Source organism: Pogoniulus pusillus, chromosome 22 (assembly GCF_015220805.1).
Source record: "Pogoniulus pusillus isolate bPogPus1 chromosome 22, bPogPus1.pri, whole genome shotgun sequence".
Classification (NCBI taxonomy): Eukaryota; Metazoa; Chordata; class Aves; order Piciformes; family Lybiidae; genus Pogoniulus; species Pogoniulus pusillus.
In genome coordinates this window covers 3802452-3826966 of record NC_087285.1, presented here as the reverse complement: position 1 = coordinate 3826966, position 24515 = coordinate 3802452, and the positions used below count along the sequence as shown (strand labels likewise).

The window sequence follows — 24515 nt, the reverse complement described above, 5'->3', positions numbered from 1 at the left end:
TTCTGCTTGCTTTCCTTGGTAACATCTCTGCAGACCTAGGGCTTCCTGTGTCTCTTTCAGGGTGGTACAGACAGAGCCCAGAAGATGCACTTTAATAAACGTTCTGCACAGGGGCTGCAGGAGCAATATAGCTTTGTGTAGCCAAAGGGGTCAGTGTAATTTGTCATGTAAACAAGGCTGAGCTGTGTGCCTATAAAACGGTGTTTAACCTACCTAACACCCAGCAGGTCAGTATTCATCTTTGTAAAGTGCTCTTGACATCTTCAGCTGGAGCCCCAGATGGGTAAATGGTTTCCTTAATTGACTAGAGGAACAAATTTGGGAGCACTGCAGCTGAATAGGAGAGGACAGAGCTGGTGGTAGGCTGAGAAGCAAGAAGGTGCAAGCAGCTGTTGCTGTGTGTGAGCACAGCTAATCAAGATGTATAAGCTGCCTGGGCTTCACTTGCTTGCTTTTTGAGTGTGTGCTTCTAGGATATCCTTGCAGCCCTAATTTCCTTCAGCATGACTTAAAGAGCTACTGAATCTTGTTGAAGAGTTGTTCATGATCTTGGATAATTCATGATGGACTCTGGACATGTGTTCAGGTGACAAGTCTCATATAAAACTCATGTACAATTTGCTATCGAGTTAATCTCAACCCATGCCTGGTGTCCAGGTGTTTCAGAGCCTGAGCATCTTCTAAATGAATAAATAATTGCATTTTTAGGGTGGAAAGTTGAACAGTGACCTGAAGTGATGCACAGGGGACTTCATGGGATCTGGTTAGTGAAGCTGAAAGGCCCATCCAGCCTAGCATCCTGGCTCATGGAATTTCAGTATAGTGGGGATTGGAAGGAACCTCTGGAGATCATCCAGTCCAGCCCCCCTGCTAAAGCAGGGCACTCAAAGCAGCTTGCCTAGGATCACAGTGGGTTGGAGTCTCCAAAGAAGGAGACTCCACAACCTTTCTGAGCAGCCTGCACCAGGGCTCCAGCACCCTCACACAGAGGAAGTTTGTTCTGAAACCTCCTGTCTCCCAGTTTGTGCCTGTTGTCCCTTGTCCCATCCCTGGGCTCTGCTGCCAAGAGCCTGGCCCCATCCTCTTGCCCCTCACCCTTTACCTCTTGCTGAGTATTGAGAATATTTTTTCTTAGGCTGCTCTTCCCCAGGGTCTCAGTCCCAGAGCTCTCAGCCTTTTCCCCCTCACAGATGCTCCAGGCCCCTCAGCAGCTTTGTAGCCTCCTCTGGGTTCTGTCCAGTAGTTCCCCGTCTCTCTTGAACTGGACCCAGTGTTGCAGACGTGGCCTCACTAGGGCAGAGGGGAAGAACCTCCTTTAATCTGCTGGCCACACTCTTCTTAACACCCTGACCCCATTCACCTTCCTGGCCAAGAGGGCACACTGCTGGCTCGTGGTGAGCTTGTTTTACCCCAGCACTCCCAAGTCCTCCTCTGCAGAGCTGCTTTCCAGGTCACCCCCTTACTTGTACTGGTGCAGGGGGTTATTTTTCCCCAGGTGTAGGACTCTACACTTGTCCTTGTTGCACTTCATGACTCTCATCAAGAGGTTTTGGTTGTTCTGTTACCATAAATTTAGTAGTGTGACCCTTGTCTAAGGCACTAAGTCCCAGCCCTTTAGAATCCTAGAATCACCCAGGTTGGAAGAGAGCTCCAAGCACATCCAGTCCAACCTAGCACCCAGGCCTATCCAATCAACCAGACCATGGCACTAAGTGCCCCAGCCAGCCTTGGCTTCAACACCTCCAGGCACAGCCACTCCACCACCTCCCTGGGCAGCCCATTCCAATGCCAATCACTCTCTCTGACAACAACTTCCTCCTAACATCCAGCCTAGACTTGCCCTGGCACAGCTTGAGACTGTGTCCCCTTCTTCTGTTGCTGCTTGCCTGGCAGCAGAGCCCAACCCCACCTGGCTACAGCCTCCCTTCAGGGAGCTGTAGACTTCAGGTAGTTGTTGCCCTTGGCCAAGCTGGCTGTTAACACCATGAGGAGGGAAAGAGGCAGGGACTTGGGGGTGGTCATTTTCATTCCCACTGCATTTCACACTGGGCAGTGTGCCCTGACTCCTTTGATGCCTTAGAGGAGTGATGGATGCTCTTGGGTGGTGTCTGGTGTCCCTTTCTGCTTCCCTGGTCAGGCTCTTTGACTTTTGCCTCCTTTCTTTTTATTGACCCCCACAATTGTTTGGCCTTCCTTTCCTGTATCCTGCCCCTCCTGTGGTAGTAAGCAATGTGTAAAGCCCTTTCTTTAAAAGCAAACAATAAACCAAGCAGTAAAGCCATGAGCAGAGGGCAGTGGAGTAGCATTGCTTGCCTGAGCTGCTGTGCCAGGCTGCTGCAGCCTGGGAGCTTCCTGAGCCTGGGCTGACTTCTGAGCTGTGGTTTGTCCAGGGGCTCTCATGGCTGGTGCCCAGCACTGCTCAGCTCTGGGTGCTGGTGGGTTTGTCAGCAGGTGCACACCACCTGTCTCTCTGCTGTGTTCAACAGGCTCAGTTCAAGGACTTCATTTGTTTTACACTAAGAAACTTGTCTGAGTGCTGGAAAGCTTCAGAGCAGGTACAAGTAAGGTGAAAGACACAGCATATTTTCCCCCGGAGTAGAAAGCAAAGGGCTGGTTTGGCTGTGTGAGAAGGCTCTGGACTGGTTCCTGTTTCTGGCTAGAGTATGGCTTTGGAGTCGTTGCCACTTCCACTGTCTGGGAGCTGTTTGATTACAAACCACTGCCCTACAGCTGGAAGCACATTGCCTGACTGATTAAACAGTGCTGAAAGCAGAGGTGTGGGGAAGGCTCTTAGGGAAAGAGACATAGCCCTGATTTGTGCCTCTGCAGAACTTGCACCGCTGGTGCAGTCCCCAGTCACAGTACTCTTGTTTTGTGTGGTATCACAGAACTGCTTTGTTTGCAATCATAGAATCAGGCAGATTGGAAGAGAGCTCCAAGCTCACCCAGCCCAACCTAGCACCCAGCCCTGCCCAGTCAACCAGACCATGGCACTAAGTGCCCCAGCCAGGCTTGGCTTCAACACCTCCAGCCACAGCCACTCCACCACCTCCCTGGGCAGCCCATTCCAATGCCAATCACTCTCTCTGCCAACAACTTCCTCCTAACAGCCAGCCTAGACCTGCCCTTGAACAGCTTGAGGCTGTGTCCCCCTGTTCTGTTGCTGGTTGCCTGGCAGCAGAGCCCAACCCCACCTGGCTACAGCCTCCCTTCAGGTAGCTGCAGACAGCAATCAGCTCTGCCCTGAGCCTCTTCTTCTGCAGGCTGCACCCCCCCAGCTCCCTCAGCCTCTCCTCACAGGGCTGTGCTCCAGGTCCCTCCTCAGCCTTGCTGCCCTTCTCTGGACACCTTCCAGCACCTCAACATCTCTCTTGACTTGAGGAGCCCAGAACTGGACACAGCACTCAAGTTGTGGCCCAAGCAGTGCTGAGCACAGGGGCACAAGAACCTCCCTTGTCCTGCTGCCCACACTGCTCCTGAGCCAGCCCAGGATGCCATTGGTTCTGCTGCCCACCTGGGCACACTGCTGCCTTCTCTGCAGCTCCTCTCTACCAGCACTCCCAGGTACCTTTCCTCCTGGCTGCTCTCAGCCACTCTGTCCCCAGCCTGCAGTGCTGCTTGGGGTTGTTGTGGCCAAAGTGCAGAACCCTGCACTTGGCCTTGTTCAATCTCATCCTGTTGCCCTCTGCCCATCCAGCCTGTCTAAGTCCCTCTGCAGGGCTCTTCTATCCTCCAACAGCTCCACAGCTGCTCCTATCTTGATGTCATCTGCAAACTTAGTGATGAGGAGGAGACCTTTAAGGTCATCAAGTCCAACCTTTAACTGATCCCACCATGTCCCCAGGTGCCTTGTCCACATTTCTTGAACACCTTTGGGGATGGGGCCTCCACCTCCCCCCTGGGCAGCCCATTCCAGTGCCTGACCACTCCTGCAGCACAGACATTTCTACTAACTACAGCATGTTAGGGGTTGGAAGGGGCCTGTAGAGATTATCTAGTCCAACCTCAGTATCCATTCTGAATGTCCCCTGGCACTCTCCACTGGTACAGTGAAGAGTGTAATATCGTTGTGTGGATGCTTTTTTTCCCTTCCCCCTCTCCAGTGAGATTAGGGATAAAAAAATAACAATGAAAGATGCAATAAATAATAGCAGAAAGCCCAACTCAAAAATCCAGAAGGTTTATTTGTAGCTAACCAGAATAACACAAAGGAGTTGTGCATGGTTAAAAGCTTCTAACCTCGAGGAAAGAGTAATTTCTGGTCTGTAGGCATCAGTATTTCAGCATCAGGTGTTTTAAGCTGCTTTGCTTAGTTTGCAGGAACTGGTGAAGAGAATTTGATGGTGTTTAACAGAATATTATGGTGGGCCCAGGGAAAAGGCAGTGTGAGAGCCACAGTGTTCAGCAGAACCAGAGGCTGGGTGCTGGTGCAGAGCCAACTGAAGGGGATTTCTTAGCTCATCTCTTTGGTCTTTTTTTTATGTGTGTGTGTGTGGTAGTTTTGTCATGTTTCCTGTTCCTGGGGGTGAGGAGAGAGAAAATGAATGGGATACAAGCTGGGTTCCACGCAGTGAGTGGCTGTGTTCCAAGCTGAAAAGCCCTGTGTTTTCCACCAGGGCCAGCCAAGCAGTGACTTCTTCCTCTCCAACCTTCTGCTTCCTTCCTGTTGCTTTTATGGAACGTGGGTGGGTCCCATGACACTGGTGATGGTTAACCAGAAGTTGCTCTAATTGGTCATCCAGGGGGTGTGAGCTGGAGCACAGCAAGTTCCACCTCAAAATGAGGAGAAACTGCTTTGGTGTGAAGATGCTGGAACCCTGGAACAGGCTGCCCAGGGAGGTTGTGGAGTCTCCTTCTCTGGAGAGATTCCAAACCTGCTTGGGTGTGTTCTTGTGTCACCTGGCCTGGGTGATCCTGCTTTGGCAAGAGAGGTGGAGTTGATCTCTGGAGATCCCACTTAATCCCTACCATTCTGTGATCCATGTGCCACAACAGTGACCAAAGAGGATCCCTGCCCAGGCAGCTGTGGTTCCCATGCCCCACTGTGTGCCCTTAGTGTGTTGGTACTTGACAGGAGGTGGTTGTGGCTTTGCAGCTCTGGTAAGTATCCAAAGATGAGTCCCACCAGTGTGTTTTTATTGGTGCTTGTTTGCTGTCCTGGAGAAGCTGCAGAGTTCTTGTTAGTCTCTGCCCTCTTCTCAGTGTCTGCAGTTTGAGGGGGGGAGAGGACATCACAGAATGATGGGGGTTAGGAGGCAGCCCTGGAGATCAGGTCCAACCCTCCTGCCAAGGCACATTCACCTAGAAAAGTCATTCAGGAACACATCTAGGCAGGTTTGGAATGTCTCCAGAGGTGAAGATGCCACCATCTCTGAGGACAGCTTGCTCCAGGGCTCCATCACCCTTAAAGAAGTTCTTCACGTTGAGATGGAACTTCTCATGTTCCAGATTGGGTCTGTTACCCCTTGTCACTGGGCACCACTGAAAAAAGCCTGACCCCATCCTGACACCCAGCCTTGAAGTATTGATCAGCATTGATGACATTCCCCTTGAGTCTACTCTTTCCCAAACTAAGCAGCCCCAATTCTCAGTCTTTCCTCATCACAGAGTTGTTCCAGTCCCCTCAGCATCTTTGCAGCCCTTTACCCTCTCCAGCAAGCCCCTGTCCTCCTTCAAGTGGGGTGCTCAGAACAGGATGCAGTACTCCAGATGTGGCCTTGACCTAGTGGCTACACTCCCCTTAACTCACCCCAGGATCCCATTGGTCTTCTTGGCCACAAAGCCACATTGCTGGCTCATCATCCTCCTGTTGTCCACCAGGTCCTTTCCCCAAGGTGTGTGCTGGAGCATCCTACCTTACATGTTCTTCCAGATAACTGCAGTCACTTAAAACCTGCTAAACTCCTCATGACAACACTTCTGCATTACCTTCATGTTCACTTTTCTCCCTGCCATTTGTGGCAGTGTTTTTTCTCTTCACTCCCAGTGTGTGTTGGTGGAGCTGCGACTTGAGAGTTGGCTGGGGGCGTGCAGTGGTGGTGCAGCTCCTCTTGTGAAACCAAACCATTGTTTGTAGCTGTGAGCTGTTGCTGTGGGCATCGAGTGAAATTCTTCCCCTTATTGCTTGGGAGTTTTATTGCTTCCTAATGCTTAGGTAAGACTGACAGTGTTCCTGAGTCAAAGGGAGTGACTGAAAAAGGAATTCTAAATGACTCCTGGAAACTTTCAGTAACAAAACTTACTTTGAAGAGTTGTCCTGCTTTGAGTTAGAACTGATTCTGTTCAGAGCTCCCAGCTCAGGCTCTGCTTGCTGAAGCACTTGCTGCAGCAGTTCAGGGCAGGTTTTCAGAGCCAAAGGCTGCTTCTAGCAGCAACTCTGCTGGTGGGAAGAGTTGCTGCAAAGGTCTCTGTTAAATCTTGTGTATTATATGGGGGTGCAGAGTAAAAGGCTGTCCCTGTGGGGCAAAGTGGACAGTTCAGGTGAGTCTAAACTGACAAGGGATTCTGCCCCATAGACCTCATCTCCAGGAGAAAGCTGAGGGATTGCCACGGTCAAGCACTTGCCTTCTCCTTTTCTCTGCTTCATTGGTCCTTGTCCCAGGAGGACTGTTTCTGTTCTACCTTTGGTTTTGGTCCACAACTTCCTGAATCTGATTCCCCATCTGCTGCTGAGTCACAGTATCACCAATGTTGGAAGAGACCTCATAGATCATCAAGTCCAACCCTTTAGCACAGAGCTCAAGGCCAGACCATGGCACCAAGTGCCACGTCCAGTCCTGCCTTGAACAGCTCCAGGGACGGCGACTCCACCACCTCCCCGGGCAGCCCATTCCAGTGTCCAATGACTCTCTCAGTGAAGAACTTTCTCCTCACCTCCAGCCTAAATCTCCCCTGGCACAGCCTGAGGCTGTGTCCTCTCGTTCTGGTGCTGGCCACCTGAGAGAAGAGAGCAACCTCCTCCTGGCCACAGCCACCCCTCAGGTAGTTGTAGACAGCAATAAGGTCACCCCTGAGCCTCCTCTTCTCCAGGCTAACCAATCCCAGCTCCCTCAGCCTCTCCTCGTAGGGCTGTGCTCAAGGCCTCTCCCCAGCCTCGTTGCCCTTCTCTGGACACGCTCAAGCATCTCAATGTCCCTCCTAAACTGGGGGGCCCAGAACTGAACACAGGACTCAAGGTGTGGTCTAACCAGTGCAGAGTACAGGGGCAGAATGGCCTCCCTGCTCCTGCTGACCACACCATTCCTGATGCAGGAATGGTCCAGTCTGGGACTTCTGCCACAGCAACAGCAATGACAGTGACCAATTGTTATCAGGGTGTTGGGTTCAATATTGGCTTTTGTCTATTTTTATCTGCTGCCTTTTATTGTTCTTATTGTCATTAAAGTACTTCCAGTTGCCCTTTTTCCCCTTTGGGGAGGCAGAGGGCTTCACAGAGAGCCTCTGGGCACTTGTCCGATGGGTGGCCCAGCCTTGATGAGGATCTTTACCCTCACTTTCTCACTTGCTTCAGTGGGTGCTGCTGTCTTAGCAGCTTTTGGAAGTGGAAGAACCTGTGGCAGACTCTCCTCTCTTGTAGCCCTGTGGGGTTTTGCTACACAGGCTGGGCGTGCAGTTGGGAGACTGTGGGATTGCATCTCCCTTAATGCAAGACTGTCCACTTCTGCTTAAGCAAATTGTCTCATCAAACCCTTAATTAGAGGAGTCTCTCTCTCTTTTTCACAGCACATAGCCCAGCTCAGACTGTTGCAGTATCTGTGTACTTCTGCCTGCTTTCAAGTGAAGGGCTGGATTTGGAAGATGTGGTCAGCTAAAAGCAGGGGGGAGGGAGTTGCATAACAACATATCAATTTAGGAATGAAAATGCAGTTGGAGCAGGGTCAGATTCTGGTTATTTCTGACTCTCTAGCTTAAATGGCACTTTTTATTGCAGCTTTCATTCTGATCCTCAGCACTCAAATACCCAGGTTTCCTTCTCCTTTTATTGCCAGCCATCAGTGGGGTTTTTGCAAAGCTAAGCAAGAACTGCTTTTGCAGCAGTGGCAAATTCTTGTGCCAGCAGATAAACTAGGCTAATTCATAACAAAGCTGGGGTGTTTTTTTTTTCCCCTTCTTTGAGGAATCCTTGTGGCAACCTCTTAACAAATTGAGTTTTGCCCCTTGCATTCATTGCTGACTGCAGGTTGGTAATTGGAAGCTGTGCTGGTGTAGCCACAGCCTAGTTATTATGTCTTCAGTGACTGTATCTTCTTCAGTGGCTGTAACCCTAGGGTCTGAAATGCATCCTGTGGTTCTGAGAGTGGCTGTAAGCCACTTCTATTCTTTCCTGATGATTTTAGGGAAGCTTTAGGCAGTTTTCTGCCTCTAGGATGGGAAGAAACACTGAGGTTGGAAGAGTTCTCAGTAGTGGAATCAACGTGGTCCAGCAGACATAGGTTCACAGGTTGTATTGGGTTGGAAGGGACCCTCAAAGGGCATCCTGTCCAACCCCCTGCAGTCAGCAGGGACACCTCCAACTGGATCAGGCTGCTGAGGGCCACAGTGAGTCTGATCTTGAATGTCTACAGGGATGAGGCCTCAACTGCATCTCTGGGCAAGCTGTTCCAGTCTCTCTCCACCCTCATTGTGCAGTGCTTTCTTCTTATGTCCAACCTAAATCTCTCCTGCTCCAGTTTCAAACCATTGCCCCTTGTCCTATCGCTCCAAGCCCTTCTAAACAGTCCCTCTCCATCCTTCCTGTAGGTCCCTTTCAGATACTGAAATGCAGCTATATATTTATCTCACCTGAGCTCTGCTGAGCCCCCTTGTGTTGCCCTATCCCTGGTCACTTGACTGTGAGAAATGAGACTGTAGGGCTGGGATTCTGGAGTTGAAAATCACCATTGCTACAGGGATAACTTAGTTGAAAGTTGTTGCTTCTTGCTTAAGTGCAAGTGTGTTGCCACACTGGGTGGCTGGAGTGTGACAGCTCTGATCCAAAGAACACACACCTAAGTGCAGCAATTACCTGGTGACTAATTAGTCTGGGTTTGGAAGCTGTCTTCCAAAATCAGTGCAAGATTATCTCCTGTTGTGGTTGCATACAGAAAAGGCACCAATAATGTTGGTTGGGAAGTGGGTTTCTTACTGAGAGTAATAGCTCCCTGCTTTGTGACATGTCATAGAATCATAGAATCAACCAGGTTGGAAGAGACCTCCAAGATCATCCAGTCCAACCTAGCACTCAGCCCTATCCAGTCAACCAGACCATGGCACTAAGTGCCTCATCCAGGCTTTTCTTGAACACCTCCAGGGATGGTGCCTCCACCACCTCCCTGGGCAGCCCATTCCAATGCCAATCACTCTCTCTGGGAAGAACTCCCTCCTAACATCCAGCCTATATCAACCTTAGTTGTGCAGGAGATTCTCTTTTCCAGAAGGGAAGTGTGTCCCCTCTAAAGCAGTGTCTTGGTACCCTCTCAGTCTCCTTTATGTAGCTTGAGTTTTGGTGGCTGCAAACCATGCAGCAGTAAATTGGATGCTTGTTGGGACGTAGTAGGATATTCATCTGGACACTTAACTGGCTGTGAGTGGCAGTTTGGTGCTTGCATTCTTTCAGGATGTCATCCATGAACTGGAGCTTTAGTGGGACATAAATAAACCACTAACTGCCTCTGCTTGCTGTCATTTGGCTTGCTGTGTGCTTCCTTTCTAGCTCCTTTGAGGCAAAAAGAAAACACTCCAAGCCTAATGCTTATGTAACTGAAGGCAAGAGGCCCCTGTTGGCACTGGTGGCTCCAAAAACTGGCTTATCTGTGGGTGGGAAATCAGTGCTGTGGTTCCAGGAACACTGCTGTGAAGCTGCTTGTGCAGAGTGTGCTTCCTGTCCTCTTGACAACAGGCAGGGTGACACAAAGGGGTGGAATCCTAGTGCTGGAGTGCATCCCTGCCTTTGGAATGGAAATCAGAGAATGGGCTAGGCTGGAAGAGACTTGGGAGAGCATCTAACCCAACCTCCCTGCCACGGGCAGGGATGCCTCTCAACTAGACCAGGTTACTCAAGGCCCTATCCAGCCTGGCCTTCAGCATCTCCAGAGAGGGGACATCCACAGCCTCTGGGCAATCCACTTCATAGCCTTGCTACCCTTGTAGTGAAGAATTTCTTTTTTAGATCCAATCTAAATGTATTCTTTCAGTTAAAATCCATTTCCCCTTGTGCTATCAGTGGACACTCTTGTAAAAAGTACCTCTGCAGCCTTCCTGTAGGATCCCTTCAGGTGTTGGAAGGCAGCTTTAGGGTTCCTCTGCAGCCTTCCTGTAGGATCCCTTCAGGTGATGGAAGGCAGCTTTAGGGTTCCTCTGCAGCCTTCCTGTAGGATCCCTTCAGGTGATGGAAGGCAGCTCTAGGGTCCCTCTGCAGCCTTCCTGTAGGATCCCTTCAGGTGATGGAAGGCAGCTCTAGGGTTCCTCTGCAGCCTTCCTGTAGGATCCCTTCAGATGATGGAAGGCAGCTCTGGGGTCCCTCTGCAGCCTTCCTGTAGGATCCCTTCAGATGATGGAAGGCAGCTCTAGGGACCATCTGCAGCCTTCTGTAGGATCCCTTCAGGTGTTGGAAGGCAGCTCTAGGGTCCCTCTGCAGCCTTCCTGTAGGATCCCTTCAGATGATGGAAGGCAGCTTTAGGGTTCCTCTGCAGCCTTCCTGTAGGATCCCTTCAGGTGTTGGAAGGCAGCTCTAGGGGCCCTCTGCAGCTTTCCTGTAGGATTCATTCAGGTGTGGAAGGCAGCTCTAGGGACCATCTGCAGCCTTCCTGTAGGATCCCTTCAGATGATGGAAGGCAGCTTTAGGGTTCCTCTGCAGCCTTCCTGTAGGATCCCTTCAGGTGTTGGAAGGCAGCTCTAGGGGCCCTCTGCAGCTTTCCTGTAGGATCCCTTCAGATGATGGAAGGCAGCTCTGGGGTCCCTCTGCAGCCTTCTGTAGGATCCCTTCAGGTGTTGGAAGGCAGCTCTAGGGGCCCTCTGCAGCTTTCCTGTAGGATTCATTCAGGTGTGGAAGGCAGCTCTAGGGTCCCTCTGCAGCCCTCCTGTAGGATTCATTCAGGTGTTGGAAGGCAGCTCTAGGGACCATCTGCAGCCTTCCTGTAGGATTCATTCAGGTGTTGGAAGGCAGCTCTAGGGTCCCTCTGCAGCCTTCCTGTAGGATCCCTTCAGGTGATGGAAGGCAGCTCTGGGGTCCCTCTGCAGCCTTCTGTAGGATCCCTTCAGGTGATGGAAGGCAGCTCTAGGGGCCCTCTGCAGCTTTCCTGTAGGATTCATTCAGGTGTGGAAGGCAGCTCTAGGGACCATCTGCAGCCTTCCTGTAGGATCCCTTCAGATGATGGAAGGCAGCTCTGGGGTCCCTCTGCAGCCTTCCTGTAGGATCCCTTCAGGTGATGGAAGGCAGCTCTAGGGTTCCTCTGCAGCCTTCCTGTAGGATCCCTTCAGGTGATGGAAGGCAGCTCTGGGGTCCCTCTGCAGCCTTCTGTAGGATCCCTTCAGGTGTTGGAAGGCAGCTCTGGGGTCCCTCTGCAGCCTTCTGTAGGATCCCTTCAGGTGTGGAAGGCAGCTCTAGGGACCATCTGCAGCCTTCTGTAGGATCCCTTCAAGAGTGGAAGGCAGCTCTAGGGACCATCTGAAGCCTTCTGTAGGATCCCTTCAAGAGTGGAAGGCAGCTCTAGGGACCATCTGCAGCCTTCTGTAGGATCCCTTCAGGTGTGGAAGGCAGCTCTAGGGACCATCTGAAGCCTTCTGTAGGATCCCTTCAGGAGTGGAAGGCAGCTCTAGGGACCATCTGCAGCCTTCTGTAGGATCCCTTCAGGAGTGGAAGGCAGCTCTAGGGTCCCTCTGCAGCCTTCCTGTAGGATCCCTTCAGGTGTGGAAGGCAGCTCTAGGGACCATCTGAAGCCTTCTGTAGGATCCCTTCAGGAGTGGAAGGCAGCTCTAGGGTCCCTCTGCAGCCTTCCTGTAGGATTCATTCAGGTGATGGAAGGCAGCTTTAGGATCCCTCCAGAATCTTCTCTTCTCCAAGCTGAACAATCCCAGTTCCCTTAGCCTATCTTCACAGCAGAGGTATCACAGTATCACCAAGGTTGGAAGAGACCTCACAGATCATCAAGTCCAACCCTTTAGCACAGAGCTCAAGGCCAGACCATGGCACCAAGTGCCACGTCCAGTCCTGCCTTGAACAGCTCCAGGGACGGCGACTCCACCACCTCCCCGGGCAGCCCATTCCAGTGTCCAATGACTCTCTCAGGGAAGAACTTTCTCCTCATCTCCAGCCTAAATTTCCCCTGGCATAGCTTGAGGCTGTGTCCTCTCGTTCTGTGCCAGCCCCTGGAGCCTCTTTGTGGCCCTGAGGTGAGTGACTTGGATCTGTGCTCTTGCAGCAGTGGGGAGGCTGCGGAAGGCAGCAGGCGCCGCTTTGGCACGCGTGGTGGTGCTTCATCTGGCCCTGTGTTTGTGAGAGTACACCCTGGTGGCTGGGTTGTGCTTGCAGAGGTGACAGGCTCTCTGTGGCACACTGCAGGCTTCAGGAACAGGCAGGAGGTAACACTGGTGTGGAGAAGAAGAGTTAGAAACCTCACTGTTGGTAGGGACAGCTACAAAGCTTGCATCTGACCTCAGCAGCCAGGCCTGAGGATCTGCTAAACAGAGGAGTGTTCATTTGGTGGTGGCTGTGCAAGTCTTTCTGCTGAGTGCTTTCAGATGCCTCTCTACAGGCCTTCTCCACAAGAGCAGCGGAGGGAAAAGCATCCAAAACCAGAGCTGGAGCAGTGAGCAATAGGCTGATCTGAACCAGAATTGCTTCTTCTGGCTTGGCTGCTTACTGAATGTGGCAGAAGCGTTTAGAGAATCACACAGAATGCCAGGTTGGAATAGGCTCCAAGGCTCATCTGATCCAACCTTTCTAGGCAATGGAGGAGCTGGAAGTTGAAGCTGAGTCTTTGCCATGAGCCCCACCATGTGCCATCCTCATGGTTTGGGTGATGGAATAAGGGCTGCTCTCATGGCATTGCACAGGGTACCCAGAGCCCCAGTAAGCATGGCAGGGGGCAGGATCTGCCTTCAGATTGGCTGTGACTACCCAAAGAGCTATGAGAGAAAGAATCAAGCTGCAAAATAATGTAGACATAAAATTGTTGAGGTTGAAAAAGACCTTTTTAGATCAAGCCAAACCATAATCCAACTACCCTGACCACTAAACTATCTCCTGAAGCACTACATCCCCATGCTTCTTGAACACCTCTAAAGAGAGTGACTCCTCCACCTCCCTGGGCAACCTATTCCAATGCCTGCCCACTCTTTCAGGAAACAGATTTTTCCTCTTATCCATCCTAAACTCCTGGCACAACTTAAGCCTGTTTTCTTCTATGCCTGGGCACAATCAGCTGCACAAAAAGGGGACCCACCAGGTGGGCAGCAGAAGGGATGTTAACATGGAGAATGTCTTTCTAGGTATAAAATGTTCTCTGCTATGCTCTTTTGTCAGATTTTGGATAGCATAATGCTCAAATCCACTGTGTGGTCTGTGAGCCTGGCCCAGGTCAGCCCCATGCTGTGCTTGTGAGACCAGTTTGAATGTCCTCTTCCCTGAAGAAACCAAGAGTACAGCAAGTGTAGCTGAAAGCTTGTGGAAAGCTGCCTGCCAGGGCACTTGGGAATTGCAGACTGATAGAAGATGGCATGTGAAAGGCTCCTCAAGTAGCACAGGGTGGTGGCAGCAGAAGAAATGGGCACTTAGTCTTCCACTGAGCAATCAGAAGAGGTTTGCTGTAGTTCAGAGTCTGGGAGGTGCAGGATCTCCTGGCACAGAGCAGGTTGAATGTGCTGGCTTAGTAGTGCCTGAGGCAGAGCCAGCACTGCCTTTGGGGGTGTGTGGGAGTGCAGCCTGGAAAAACAGGACCATGAGCACTGGGTCCTTCCATCATGCTGCTGGGGTGCAGAGCTGGCTGCTGAAGTGGTGCCCTTGGTGGGCTTTTTGGGAAGCCTTTAGTGCCCTCAGGACGCTTCTGGGAAGAAGCTGCAGAGCTGCATTCCTGTGCTTCCCAAAGTCTGGGAATGACTTGCATGCCTGTGTTCTGGAAGTGGGCAGCTGAAGGCCTTCCTAGAGCCTTGAACTACCAGTTGTTGAAAACACTCTGGCCTTTAGTTGTGGCTTTGCAAAGGGCATTGTACCCATCACCTGCAGCGTGGTGTGGGACTGCTGCTCAGCTCCATGCCCTGCCTCTCCTGAGCAGGGCTGGCACCTGTGCAGGGGTGTGGGCTTGGGGCAGAGCTCATGGCACTGCTGCTGCAGTCCCACTTTCTCCTTCAGGGCAGTAACCTGGCAAGGTACTTCTGACAGCTCCTGGCTTACTCTGAGGCCCTTTTAACTCCATCAAGTGACTCACCACACGAGTGGGTGCTTGTCCCAGCAGGTGTGTGGCAGAGAAAGCAGCAGTAGGACTGTGGCAGCGTTTGCTTAAAGTGTAGCACAAACTTCCTCCTAAGCTTTAGCTGCTTCTGAGCTCTTGATTGTTTGTATAAAGCAAGGCTCAGATGGTCCTGGGATAACTCTACTTGTGGAGCTGTTTGTTGGCTGGGAATTGGGAAGGTTCTTGAGGCATCAGGGTGAGCTGGAAGCGACTTGACTTTAAACTGTTCTTTCCCCACCCTCGTGTCCCTGCAAGCACACTTAGCCCAAGCAGAGATGTAGTTGTAGCACTCTTGAACCATCTACAACAGCAGTGAGCAGCACCAAAGGGTCTGCAGTCACTGTGCTGGGCTGTGAGCATGGGGTGAGGTTGGAGCTTCATGTGGCTGAGCATTAGATGCAGTGGGGCACATCCTGCTCTCCGCAGCAGCTCTGCTTGTTCTCGGTGGCACCAGGCTCAGTTTAGTTGTGACATCTGACTTTGCCCCATGCTTCCACTTGAAAGGCTTTGCTGCTGGTGCCAGCTGATGCAGCCATCTCCTCTTGCCACTGTCAGTTCTGCTCACAGTGGTATCTGTGGTGGCACAGTGAGCCAGATGGGCATCTCAGCCCACCCTGCAGAAATGGATTCCTTCCTTCCACTCGGATCAGCTCTTCCCCATCTGGTTAATCACTCAGCCATGGGGAAGGCTGTGCCAGTACCGAGGGGGTGTGATGTGAAGATGAGAATGAGTTCCTAAAGGGGTGTGGGAGGATGAATGTTGGGTTTTAAGCAGCTTTTCTGCTGCTTATGAAACCACAGGCTGGGCAGCCACAGCTCCTCGTGCACTGGTGGCTTTCTATATATGCCACCACTTCAGATTCAGTGTCGCTTGCTCCCTTCCGCTGCCTGCTCTGGGCTCTTTGGGCCATGAGATTCCTGGCTTGAGTGCCTGCCCTGTGCATGGTAGGTCTGTGGTGTGGAGGACCTCTTTCTGTGTCACCTCTTTTGGTCACAATAACTCCATGAATGCTCCAGGCTTGGGGACTACTGGCTGGGAAGTTGCCCAGAAGAGAGAGACCTGAGGGTGTTAGTTGATAGCTAGAAGATGAGCCAGAGTGTGCCCAAGGGGGCTGAGAAGGATCAGCAGTGATGTGGCCAGGAGGACCAGGAAAGTGATTGTTCCCCTCTACTGGCACTCTTGAGGCTGCAGCTTGAGTCCATGGTTCATTTTTGGGGCCTTCACTACAGAATGATGTTGAGGGGCTGGAGAAGGTCCAGAGAAGGGCAGTGAAGCTGCTGAAGGGTCTGGAGAGCAGGTCTTATGAGGAGCAGCTGAGGGAACTGAGGTTGTTCATCTTGGAGGAAAGGAGGCTGAGAGGAAACCTTATTGCTCTCTACAGCTCCCTGAAAGGGGGTTGGATCAAGGTGACATTCTCCCAAGGAACAAGTGATGATAGGAAGTGTCCTCAAGGAGAGATTTAGATTTGATGTTAGGAGAAGCTTCTTGACTGAAAGGCTTCACAAAGATTGGAACAGGCTACTCAGGGAGGAGGTTGAATCCCCATCCCTGGAGATGTTTAAAAGCAGCAGAGATGTGGTGCTGAGGGACAGCCTTTCTAGAGTGAGTTAGTGATCAGACTCCATGATCTTAAAGGTCTTTTCCAGCTGTAAGGCTGCTGTGATTCTATCAACTGTCTGAGAGCAGCACTGCACTGGCCTCGGGGCCACCTCCCAGTAGGTGATGCTTCTTCATGAGCTGCTGCAGTTACTGCAGGTGTCATGGAGGTGTTGTGTGTGTGCTCTCCAAGGGCCAAGGATGGAGTGCTCTGCTACAGTATCCTCTGGCTTGCTTTGCTGTCTGTTACCAGGGATGTGAGAGCTTGAGCAGTCACAGGGAGGAGTTCCAGAGAGCTGGAGTGTTCTTAGGAGGGGAGCTTTAAGGGAGTTCTTGCAGTTGGACTCATGGAATGGTTTGGGTGGGAAGTGACCTCCAAAGATCACCCAGTCCAACCCCCCTGCAGGCAGCAGGGACATCCTCCATGAGATCAGGTTGCTCAGGGCCTTGTCTGACTTGGAATATCTCCAGGGATGAGGCCTCGGCTACCTTCCTGGGCAACCTGTTGTAGTGTTGCACCACTCTCATGGTGCAGAACTTGTTCCTAACATCCAACCTAAATCTGCTCTTCTCTCATTTCAAACTGTTGTCCCTCATCGTATCACTGCAGGCAAACAGTCCCTCTGCAGCCTTCTTGTACCCCCCTTCAGGTTCTGGAAGGCTGCTTTTGGCTCTCCCTGGAGCCTTTTCAGGCTGATAAAGTTGCCCTTTTATCCCTTACACCCTCCCCACCATGCATGTTTGCAGGCCTTTGCAAACAGTCCCTCTGCATGCTTCTTGTACCCCCCTTCAGGTTCTGGAAGGCTACTGTTGGCTCTCCCTGGAGCCTTCTCCTCAGGCAGACAAAGTTGCCCTTTTATCCCTTACACCCTCCCCACCATGCATGTTTGCAGGCCTTTGCAAACAGTCCCTCTGCAGCCTTCTGTAGCCCCTTCAGGTTCTGGAAGGCTACTATTGGGTCTCCCTGGAGCCTTTTCAGGCTGATAAAGTTGCCCTTTTACTCCCCACTGTGCACGTTTGGATGCTCTCAGCTGCTCCTCTCTTCTTCCCAAGGATCTAACTGAATCAACATCTTTACTGCCAGGCACAAATGCCACCCAAGTCATTGCTGCCAGGCAGTGCAGCTGCTATCGACCTCCTCTTCGTGGATAAACTCTGCTGAAGTTGCTGCTGAGTGCTTTTCTAGTCCATTACTTGGGGCAGGGTGTGGAGTGAGCACACCGAGGTGGCTGCAGATGAATTGCCCTCGTTATCCTACGCGTACAATTCATGTATCTCCTCGCCCTGGGCCGTGCTGCTGCCAGAGGCACAGCAGCAGTAAATAGCTGGCAACAGCTTTTACCTGGAAACCTAATGGGCTTTCCAGAGCCCTGGGTGTGCTTCTCAGAATCCATGAAGCCTTTCAGGGTGTTTTTTCCTTGCTTGCTTACGTAGGAAACATCCCCACTAAGCTAACCAGGAGGGGAGCAACCGGTGACTGTTCCTTGCTGAGGATGTTGCCAAGGGTTGAGGACTTCTCACAGCTTGCCCTGTGCTAGAGTCTAGGCTTTGGCATAAGCCAGTGCAAAGCTGGAGCAGCAAGAGAAAAGAAGGGATGATGAGGAGAGCAGGATGCTTAGTGAGTTTACAGGACTTAGTGATGCATATCGTAGCAGGGTTATTTAGCTTGGAGAAGAGGAGGCTCAGGGCAGAGCTCATTGCTGGCTACAACTACCTGAAGGGAGGCTGTAGCCAGGTGGGGTTGGGCTCTGCCGCCAGGCAAACAGCAACAGAACAAGGGGACACAGCCTCAAGCTGTGCCAGGGGAGGTCTAGGCTGGCTGTTAGGAGGAAGTTGTTGGCAGAGAGAGTGATTGGCATTGGAATGGGCTGCCCAGGGAGGTGGTGGAGTCGCTGTTCCTGTAAGTGTTGAAGCCAAGGCTGGCTGGGGCACTTAGTGCCATGGTCTGGTTGATTGGCCAGGGCTGGGTGCTAGGTTGGGCTGGATGAGCTTGGAGGTCTCTTCCAACCTGGCAGGGTGAGGAGGAGGAAATGGTCACCTTCCACCCTCCTGTAGGGTGTCCCTGAAGGGTCTGGTGCTGCAGCCTGACATGGAATCATATAATGGGACCTTTAAAGATCATCCATTTGCCAGGCTGGATGGGCCTCTGGCCAGGCTCATCTAGGGTAGGGTGTCCCTGCCCATGGCAGGGGGTTTGGAACTAGGTGATTATTGTGGTCCCTTCCAACCCTGACTGATTCTATGATCCAGTTCCAACCTCCCTGCTGTAGACAGGAACACCTTCCACTAGCCTCGGCTGCTCAAGGCCTCTTCCAGCCTGGCCTTGAACCTCTCCAGGGATGTTGTGGAGCACAGAATGTGATCCTTGATCACATTGGGTGATTCTGTGCTGCACAACCTCCCTGGGCAGCCTGTGTCAGCATCTCACCACCCTCACTGCAAAGAACTACTTCCTAACATCCACTTTCAATCTCCCCTCTGCCACTTTAAACCCATTATTCCTCATCCTATCATTCCAGGACCTTGTCAATAGTCCCTTCCTAGCCTTCCTGTAGCCCCCTTCAGATACTGAAGGCCACTCCAAGGTCTCCTGGAAGCCTTCTCCAGGCTGCAGAGCCCCAACTCTTGTAGCCTGTCCTCCTTCCTACCTCAGTGGGCAGAAAGCTGCCGTGCCTGGGCTATTGTGCAAGCTGTGCTGTCAGCATTGGTACAAAGGGGTTGGCTGTTGGTGTGTGTCAAAAATGTCATTAGCCACCAAAATTAGTACCTTGCCTCCTCCTCCTTCAAAATAATGGGATGTCACTCTGGAGGCTTGGGGACAGCTGGTGCTGTCAGAGCAATCTGGCTGCTGAGACACCATGCAGAGACAATGCCCTGTCCAGAGAGGTTAAAAATAGTGCCTAAAGAGCTTCAAAATACCCTTCAGCTGTAGGTGTTTGGGGAAAAAAAGGGGTAGAGGGGCTCTGGAAATGTTTCTCCTCGTGACTTCTTACAAGCTAAGGTTACAAACACTGCTTTAGTCTTCGTCTTGACTCTTGAGCAAGGAGAGGAGCTGGAATCAGTGTTGGAAGGGACCTCGAGGGTCAGGCAGTTCCACCCACCCCTGCCACGGGCAGAGTCACCTCACACTACATCAGGCTGCTCAAAGCCACATCCAGCCTGGCCTTAAAGACCTTCAGGAGGCTTCCACCACCTCCCTGGGCAACCTGTTCCAGTGTCTCACCACCCTCATGGGGGAAAACTTCTAACATCCAGTCTGAATCTACCCACATCTAGTTTTGCTCTGTTCCCCATGGTCCTTTCACTATCTGACATCCTAAAAGGGTCCCTCCCCTGCTTTCTTATACCCCCCTTCAGCTACTGGAAGGCCACAATAAGGTCTACTCAGAATATGTTAAGCCTGAAGTGTTTCCATCATAGAATGGCCTAGGTTGGAAGGAACCACAGAGCTCATCTCATTCCATCCCCCTCTGATATGGGCAGGGACATCTTCCATTAGCCCAGGTTGCCCAAGGTCTCATCCAGCCTGGCCTTCAGGAAAGGAGCATCCACAGCCTCTCTGGGCAACCTGTTCCAGAGTCTCTTCACCTTTGTACTGAAGAACTTCTTCCTAAGATCCAGTCTTACCCTGCTCTCCTTCATCTCAAAACCATTCCCTCTTGTCCTGTCCCTAGATACCCTCATGGGAAGTCCCTCTCCAGCCTTCTTGTCAGATACCTGAAGGTACTGGAAGGCAACTCTAAGGTCCCCCTGGAGTGCTCTCCTCTTCAGCTCACAGCAGAGATGCTCCAGCTTTTGGATTGTCTTTGTGGCCTCCTGGACTTACTCCAGCAGCTTTGTGTCCTGGATGCAGTATTTGAGCTGGGGTCTCACAGGGACAGAGTAAGGAGGAAGTATCCCCTCTTTTGACATGCTGGCTGCAAATGGATCTGTAAATACATAAAAGCAATGTTTTACTGACAAAGTGGTTCTGGGTATTCCACTGTCATGCTGTGCAGTGCTCATCTAATCATGGAATCAGGCAGGGCTGAAAGGGACCACAAGGAGCAGCCAGTTCCAACCCCCTGCCATGCCCAGGGACACCCTACCCTAGAGCAGGCTGCACACAGCCTCAGCCAGCCTGGCCTCAAACACCTCCAGCCATGGGGCCTCAACCACCTCCCTGGGCAACCCATTCCAGCCTCTCACCACTCTGCTGCTCAACAACTTCCTCCTCACCTCCAGCCTCACTCTCCCCACCTCCACCTTTGCTCCATTTCCCCCACTCCTGCCACTCCCTCACAGCCTCAAAAGTCCCTCCCCAGCTTTTCTGTATCCCCCTTCAGATCCTGGAAGGCCACAAGAAGGTCACCTGGGAGCCTCCTCTGCTCCAGCCTGCACAGCCCCAACTCTTTCAGTCTGTGCTCACAGCAGAGCTGCTGCAGCCTCTGAGCATGCTCCTGACCCTGCTCTGGACACTCTCCAGCATCTCCACAGCCCTCTTGTCCCAGGGGCTCCAGAACTGGCTGCAGTACTCCAGATGGGGTCTCAGCAGAGCAGAGCAGAGGGACAGAATCCCCTCCCTGGCCCTGCTGGCCACACTTCTGTTGCTGCAGCCCAGGCTCTGCTTGGCTTTCTGGGCTGCAAGTGCTCACTGCTGGCTCCTGTGGAGCTTCTCCTCCACCAGCACCCCCAGGTCCCTCTCCACAGGGCTGCTCTCCAGCTACTCACTGCCCAGCCTGCATTGGTGCTTGGCATTGCCTCCACCCAGCTGCAGGATGCAGCACTTGGTGTTGTTGAACCTCCTGAGCTTGGCTTGTGCCCACCTCTGCAGCCTGTGCAGCTCCCTCTGGATGGATCCTGCCCTCCAGCCTGGCTGCTGCACCACACAGCTTGGTGTGGTCAGCAAACTTGCTGAGGCTGCACTCAGTGCCTCTGTCCCTGGCAATGATCTGTTGTAGCTTATTGTTAGTATTTCTTTTAGACTACTTGTTTCAGAAGCAGAGTTGTCTTCTGCAGCTGGAGTAACCTTTCCCCATAGTCATATTTGCTATTCCATTGGGATGTGGCTATCCAACTGTAACAGGAAGGAATGACTCAGTGACAGCTTTTAACAGATCTCTTCATGCAAATCTTTTTCCTCCTATGTAAATGTTGAAAGAGAAGTGTAGTAGATTTGGGAGCAGTTAAATGTGAACCAGCTGGATCTTCTGGCTTCATAAGGCTTTACCTCTGGGGGGATTGGGTGAAGGGGCAGGTTGAATGAGTTGAGTTAGAACCTGGCTCCTGGTTTAAAAGAGCACTTGAGGTAGTGCCTTGTGGTGGAGCTGAGAGACCTGGCAGCATCCTGGGGCTGCTGCAGTCAAGGTGCTCTCCTAGACCTTGGGCTACACCTCAGAGCTGGTCTGGGAGCACAGGCTGCCCATTCCAGTACCTGAAGGAGGCCTACAAGGAAGCAAGAAAGGGACTTCTTGCAATGGATTGTAGTGATAGGATGAGAGGGAATGAGCTGAAGCTTGAGGAAAGCAGACTGAGACTTCAGGTTAGAAAGAAATTCTTTCCAGTGAGGGTGATGAGACACTGGAGCAGGTTGCCCAGAGAGGTTATGGATGTCCCTTTTCTGGAGCTGTCAAAGGCCAGGTTGGATGAGGTCTTGAGCAACCTGAGCTAGTGAGATATGTCCCTGCCTGTGGCAGGGGGATTTGAACTGGATGGTCTTTAAGGTCCCTCCCAACCAGTGCATCCTTGGTTGAAGGCAGCAGAAGATGGAATGGGGTCCTTTGCTCAGCTTCCAGCTTTGTGGGTTGGGGGCCCCCATTACTTGTGAAGGTCATGTTCATTGCTTGGGGACCACTGATAAACACCACCTGTCTGTCATTGCTCTGGTTTGGCTTTTGGACAGAAATGTGGCCAGACAGAGGTGATTCTGCCTCTTTACTCTGGGAAGATCTCACCTGCAGTACAGTGTCTGGCTCTGGAGCCCTCAATGCAGGAAGGACATAGCCCTGGTGGAGAGGGTCCAGTGGAGGGCTACAGAGATGATCAGAGGGCTGGAACACCTCTGCTATGGGGACAGGCTGAGGGAGGTGGAGGTGTTCAGCCTGAAAAAGAGAAGGCTCCAGGTGAGACCTTAGAGCAGCCTCCCAGTACCTGAAGGGGGCTGCAGAGGGACTGTTTGCAAAGGCCTGCAGGGATGGGATGAGGGACAATGGTTTGAAATGAGAGAAGAGCAGATTTGGATTGGATATTAGGAACAAATTCTGCACCCTCAGGGTGGTGAAATAATGCAAAAGGTTGCCTAGGGAGGTAATTGAGGTCCCATCCCTGGAGCTGTTCAAGGTCAGGTTTAACAAAGCTCTGAGCAACCTGATCTAGTGAAGGATGTTCCTGCTAACTGGAGGGGGGGGTTAGACTAGATGACCTTCAGAGGTCCCTTCCAACCTAAGCCATTCTGTGACTCTATGATCTTGGTGTGATTTTGTTTGGGTTTATTTTCTAGCCAGAATACAGAGCTCAGGTACTGTCAGAGCAAGCAACTGTTGAAACCGTCTCTGGTTCAAGCAGCCCTGATGGGTCTGGAGGCACTGTAACCTTAATTTACAGCAGATCACAGCATCACAGTATCATCAAGGTTGAAGAGACCTCATAGATCATCAAGTCCAACCCTTTACCACAGAGCTCAAGGCCAGACCATGGCACCAAGTGCCACGTCCAGTCCTGCCTTGAACAGCTCCAGGGACGGCGACTCCACCACCTCCCCGGGCAGCCCATTCCAGTGTCCAATGACTCTCTCAGGGAAGAACTTTCTCCTCACCTCCAGCCTAAATTTCCCCTTGAGGCATCCTGGAGTGCTGTGTCCAGTTCTGGGCTCCTCCATTCAAGAGAGATGTTGAGGTGCTGGAAGGTGTTGAGAGAAGGGCAGCAATGCTGGGGAGGGGCCTGGAACACAAACCCTATGAGGAGAGGCTGAGGGAGCTGGGGGTGTGCAGCCTGCAGCAGAGGAGGCTCAGGGCAGATGACCATGTTGTGTAATTTATATCCACTATTTGATCATTAAAGAAACCAAACCAGCATTAATGAAGCCATGCTTGTGTTCTTACAGTTCTTTTCTTCTTCTAGAAATGACTGCTGTAACTGCAGGCAACGTGAACTTCAAATGGGACCCCAAAAGCTTGGAGATCAGAACGCTGGCGGTTGAAAGGCTGCTCGAGCCTCTTGTTACACAGGTAGGAAGGAAAAAGTGGGACAAATAAAGCATTCATAAGGGTGACTGCCTGTGGTGATGGAGCTGTTGGAGGGTAGCAGAGCCCTGCAGAGGGACCTGGATAGGCTGGATGGGTGGGCAGAGGTCAGTGGGAGGAGACTGAACAAGGCCAAGTGCAGGGTTCTGCACTTTGGCCACAACAACCCCGAGCAGCACTACAGGCTGGGGACAGAGTGGCTGAGAGCAGCCAGGCAGAGAGGGACCTGGGGGTGCTGGTAGGTAGTAGCAGAAGATGAGGCAGCAGTGCCCAGGTGGGCAGCAGAGCCAATGGCATCCTGGGCTGGCTGAGGAGCAGTGTGGGCAGCAGGACAAGGGAGGTTCTGGTCCTGTGCAGTTTTCCACTGCTCAGGCCACCCCTTGAGTGCTGTGTCCAGTTCTGGGCTCTTCCAGTCAAGAGAGATGTTGAGGTGCTGGGAGGTGTCCAGAGAAGGGCAGCAAGGCTGGGGAGGGGCCTGGAGCACAGCCCTGTGAGGAGAGGCTGAGGGAGCTGGGGGGGTGCAGCCTGCAGCAGAGGAGGCTCAGGGCAGAGCTGATTGCTGCCTGCAGCTGCCTGCAGGGAGGCTGTAGCCAGGTGGGGTTGGTCTTTTCTGCCAGGCAAGCAGCACCAGAAGAAGGGGACACAGTCTGAAGTTGTGCCAGGGCAGGTCTAGGCTGGCTGTGAGGAGGAAGTTCCTGGCAGAGAGAGTGATTGGCATTGGAATGGGCTGCCCAGGGAGGTGGTGGAGTCACCGTGGCTGGAGGTGTTGAAGCCAAGCCTGGCTGGGGCACTTAGTGCCATGGTCTGGTTGATTGGCCAGGGCTGGGTGCTAGGTTGGAGTGGATGAGCTTGGGGAAGTCTCTTCCAACCTGCTTGATTCTGTGATAGGCAGCTGGGTCACCTTCTGTACAGCTTGTTATCAGGAGCTCCTGTGGCAGTCTGTCTTTATGAGAAATTGCCCTAATCTGGTAAATGGAACTGGGCAGACTTCTTTACAGGACCTTTCTGTCAGTGTCTGTAACCTACTCCTCAGGAAGCTTTTCTGGCAATCCCAAATTTTAGGAATGATGTGGCTGGCAAAGAGAGAGGGCAGAAGACTAAGTTGCCTTGTTGCAGCTTGTCTTTGTGTAGCCCATGATGAACTGAATATTCAGTTCAGATGCCTCCCATTAACCACCAGGGATACTCCCAGCTGATGGTTTTCCCTCCCTGAATCAACCTTCTGAGAAGATGGATTCAGCTCTGGAAACCTTTGTCAGTGGTCCTTGGGCT

The 24515-nt window shown here is 52.0% G+C and overlaps 1 protein-coding gene across 1 annotated transcript in view; it reads left to right on the top strand.

Annotated features, from left to right (window-relative positions):
• CTNNA1 (catenin alpha 1) overlaps nt 1–24515 on the top strand; it is a 208911-nt gene that overhangs the window by 7602 nt on the left and 176794 nt on the right. The window contains exon 2 of the mRNA XM_064161488.1: nt 23122–23228. Within this exon, the coding sequence (XP_064017558.1) occupies nt 23124–23228 (105 nt within the window). The 5' untranslated portion in view covers nt 23122–23123. The remainder of the gene's footprint in view (nt 1–23121; nt 23229–24515) is intronic.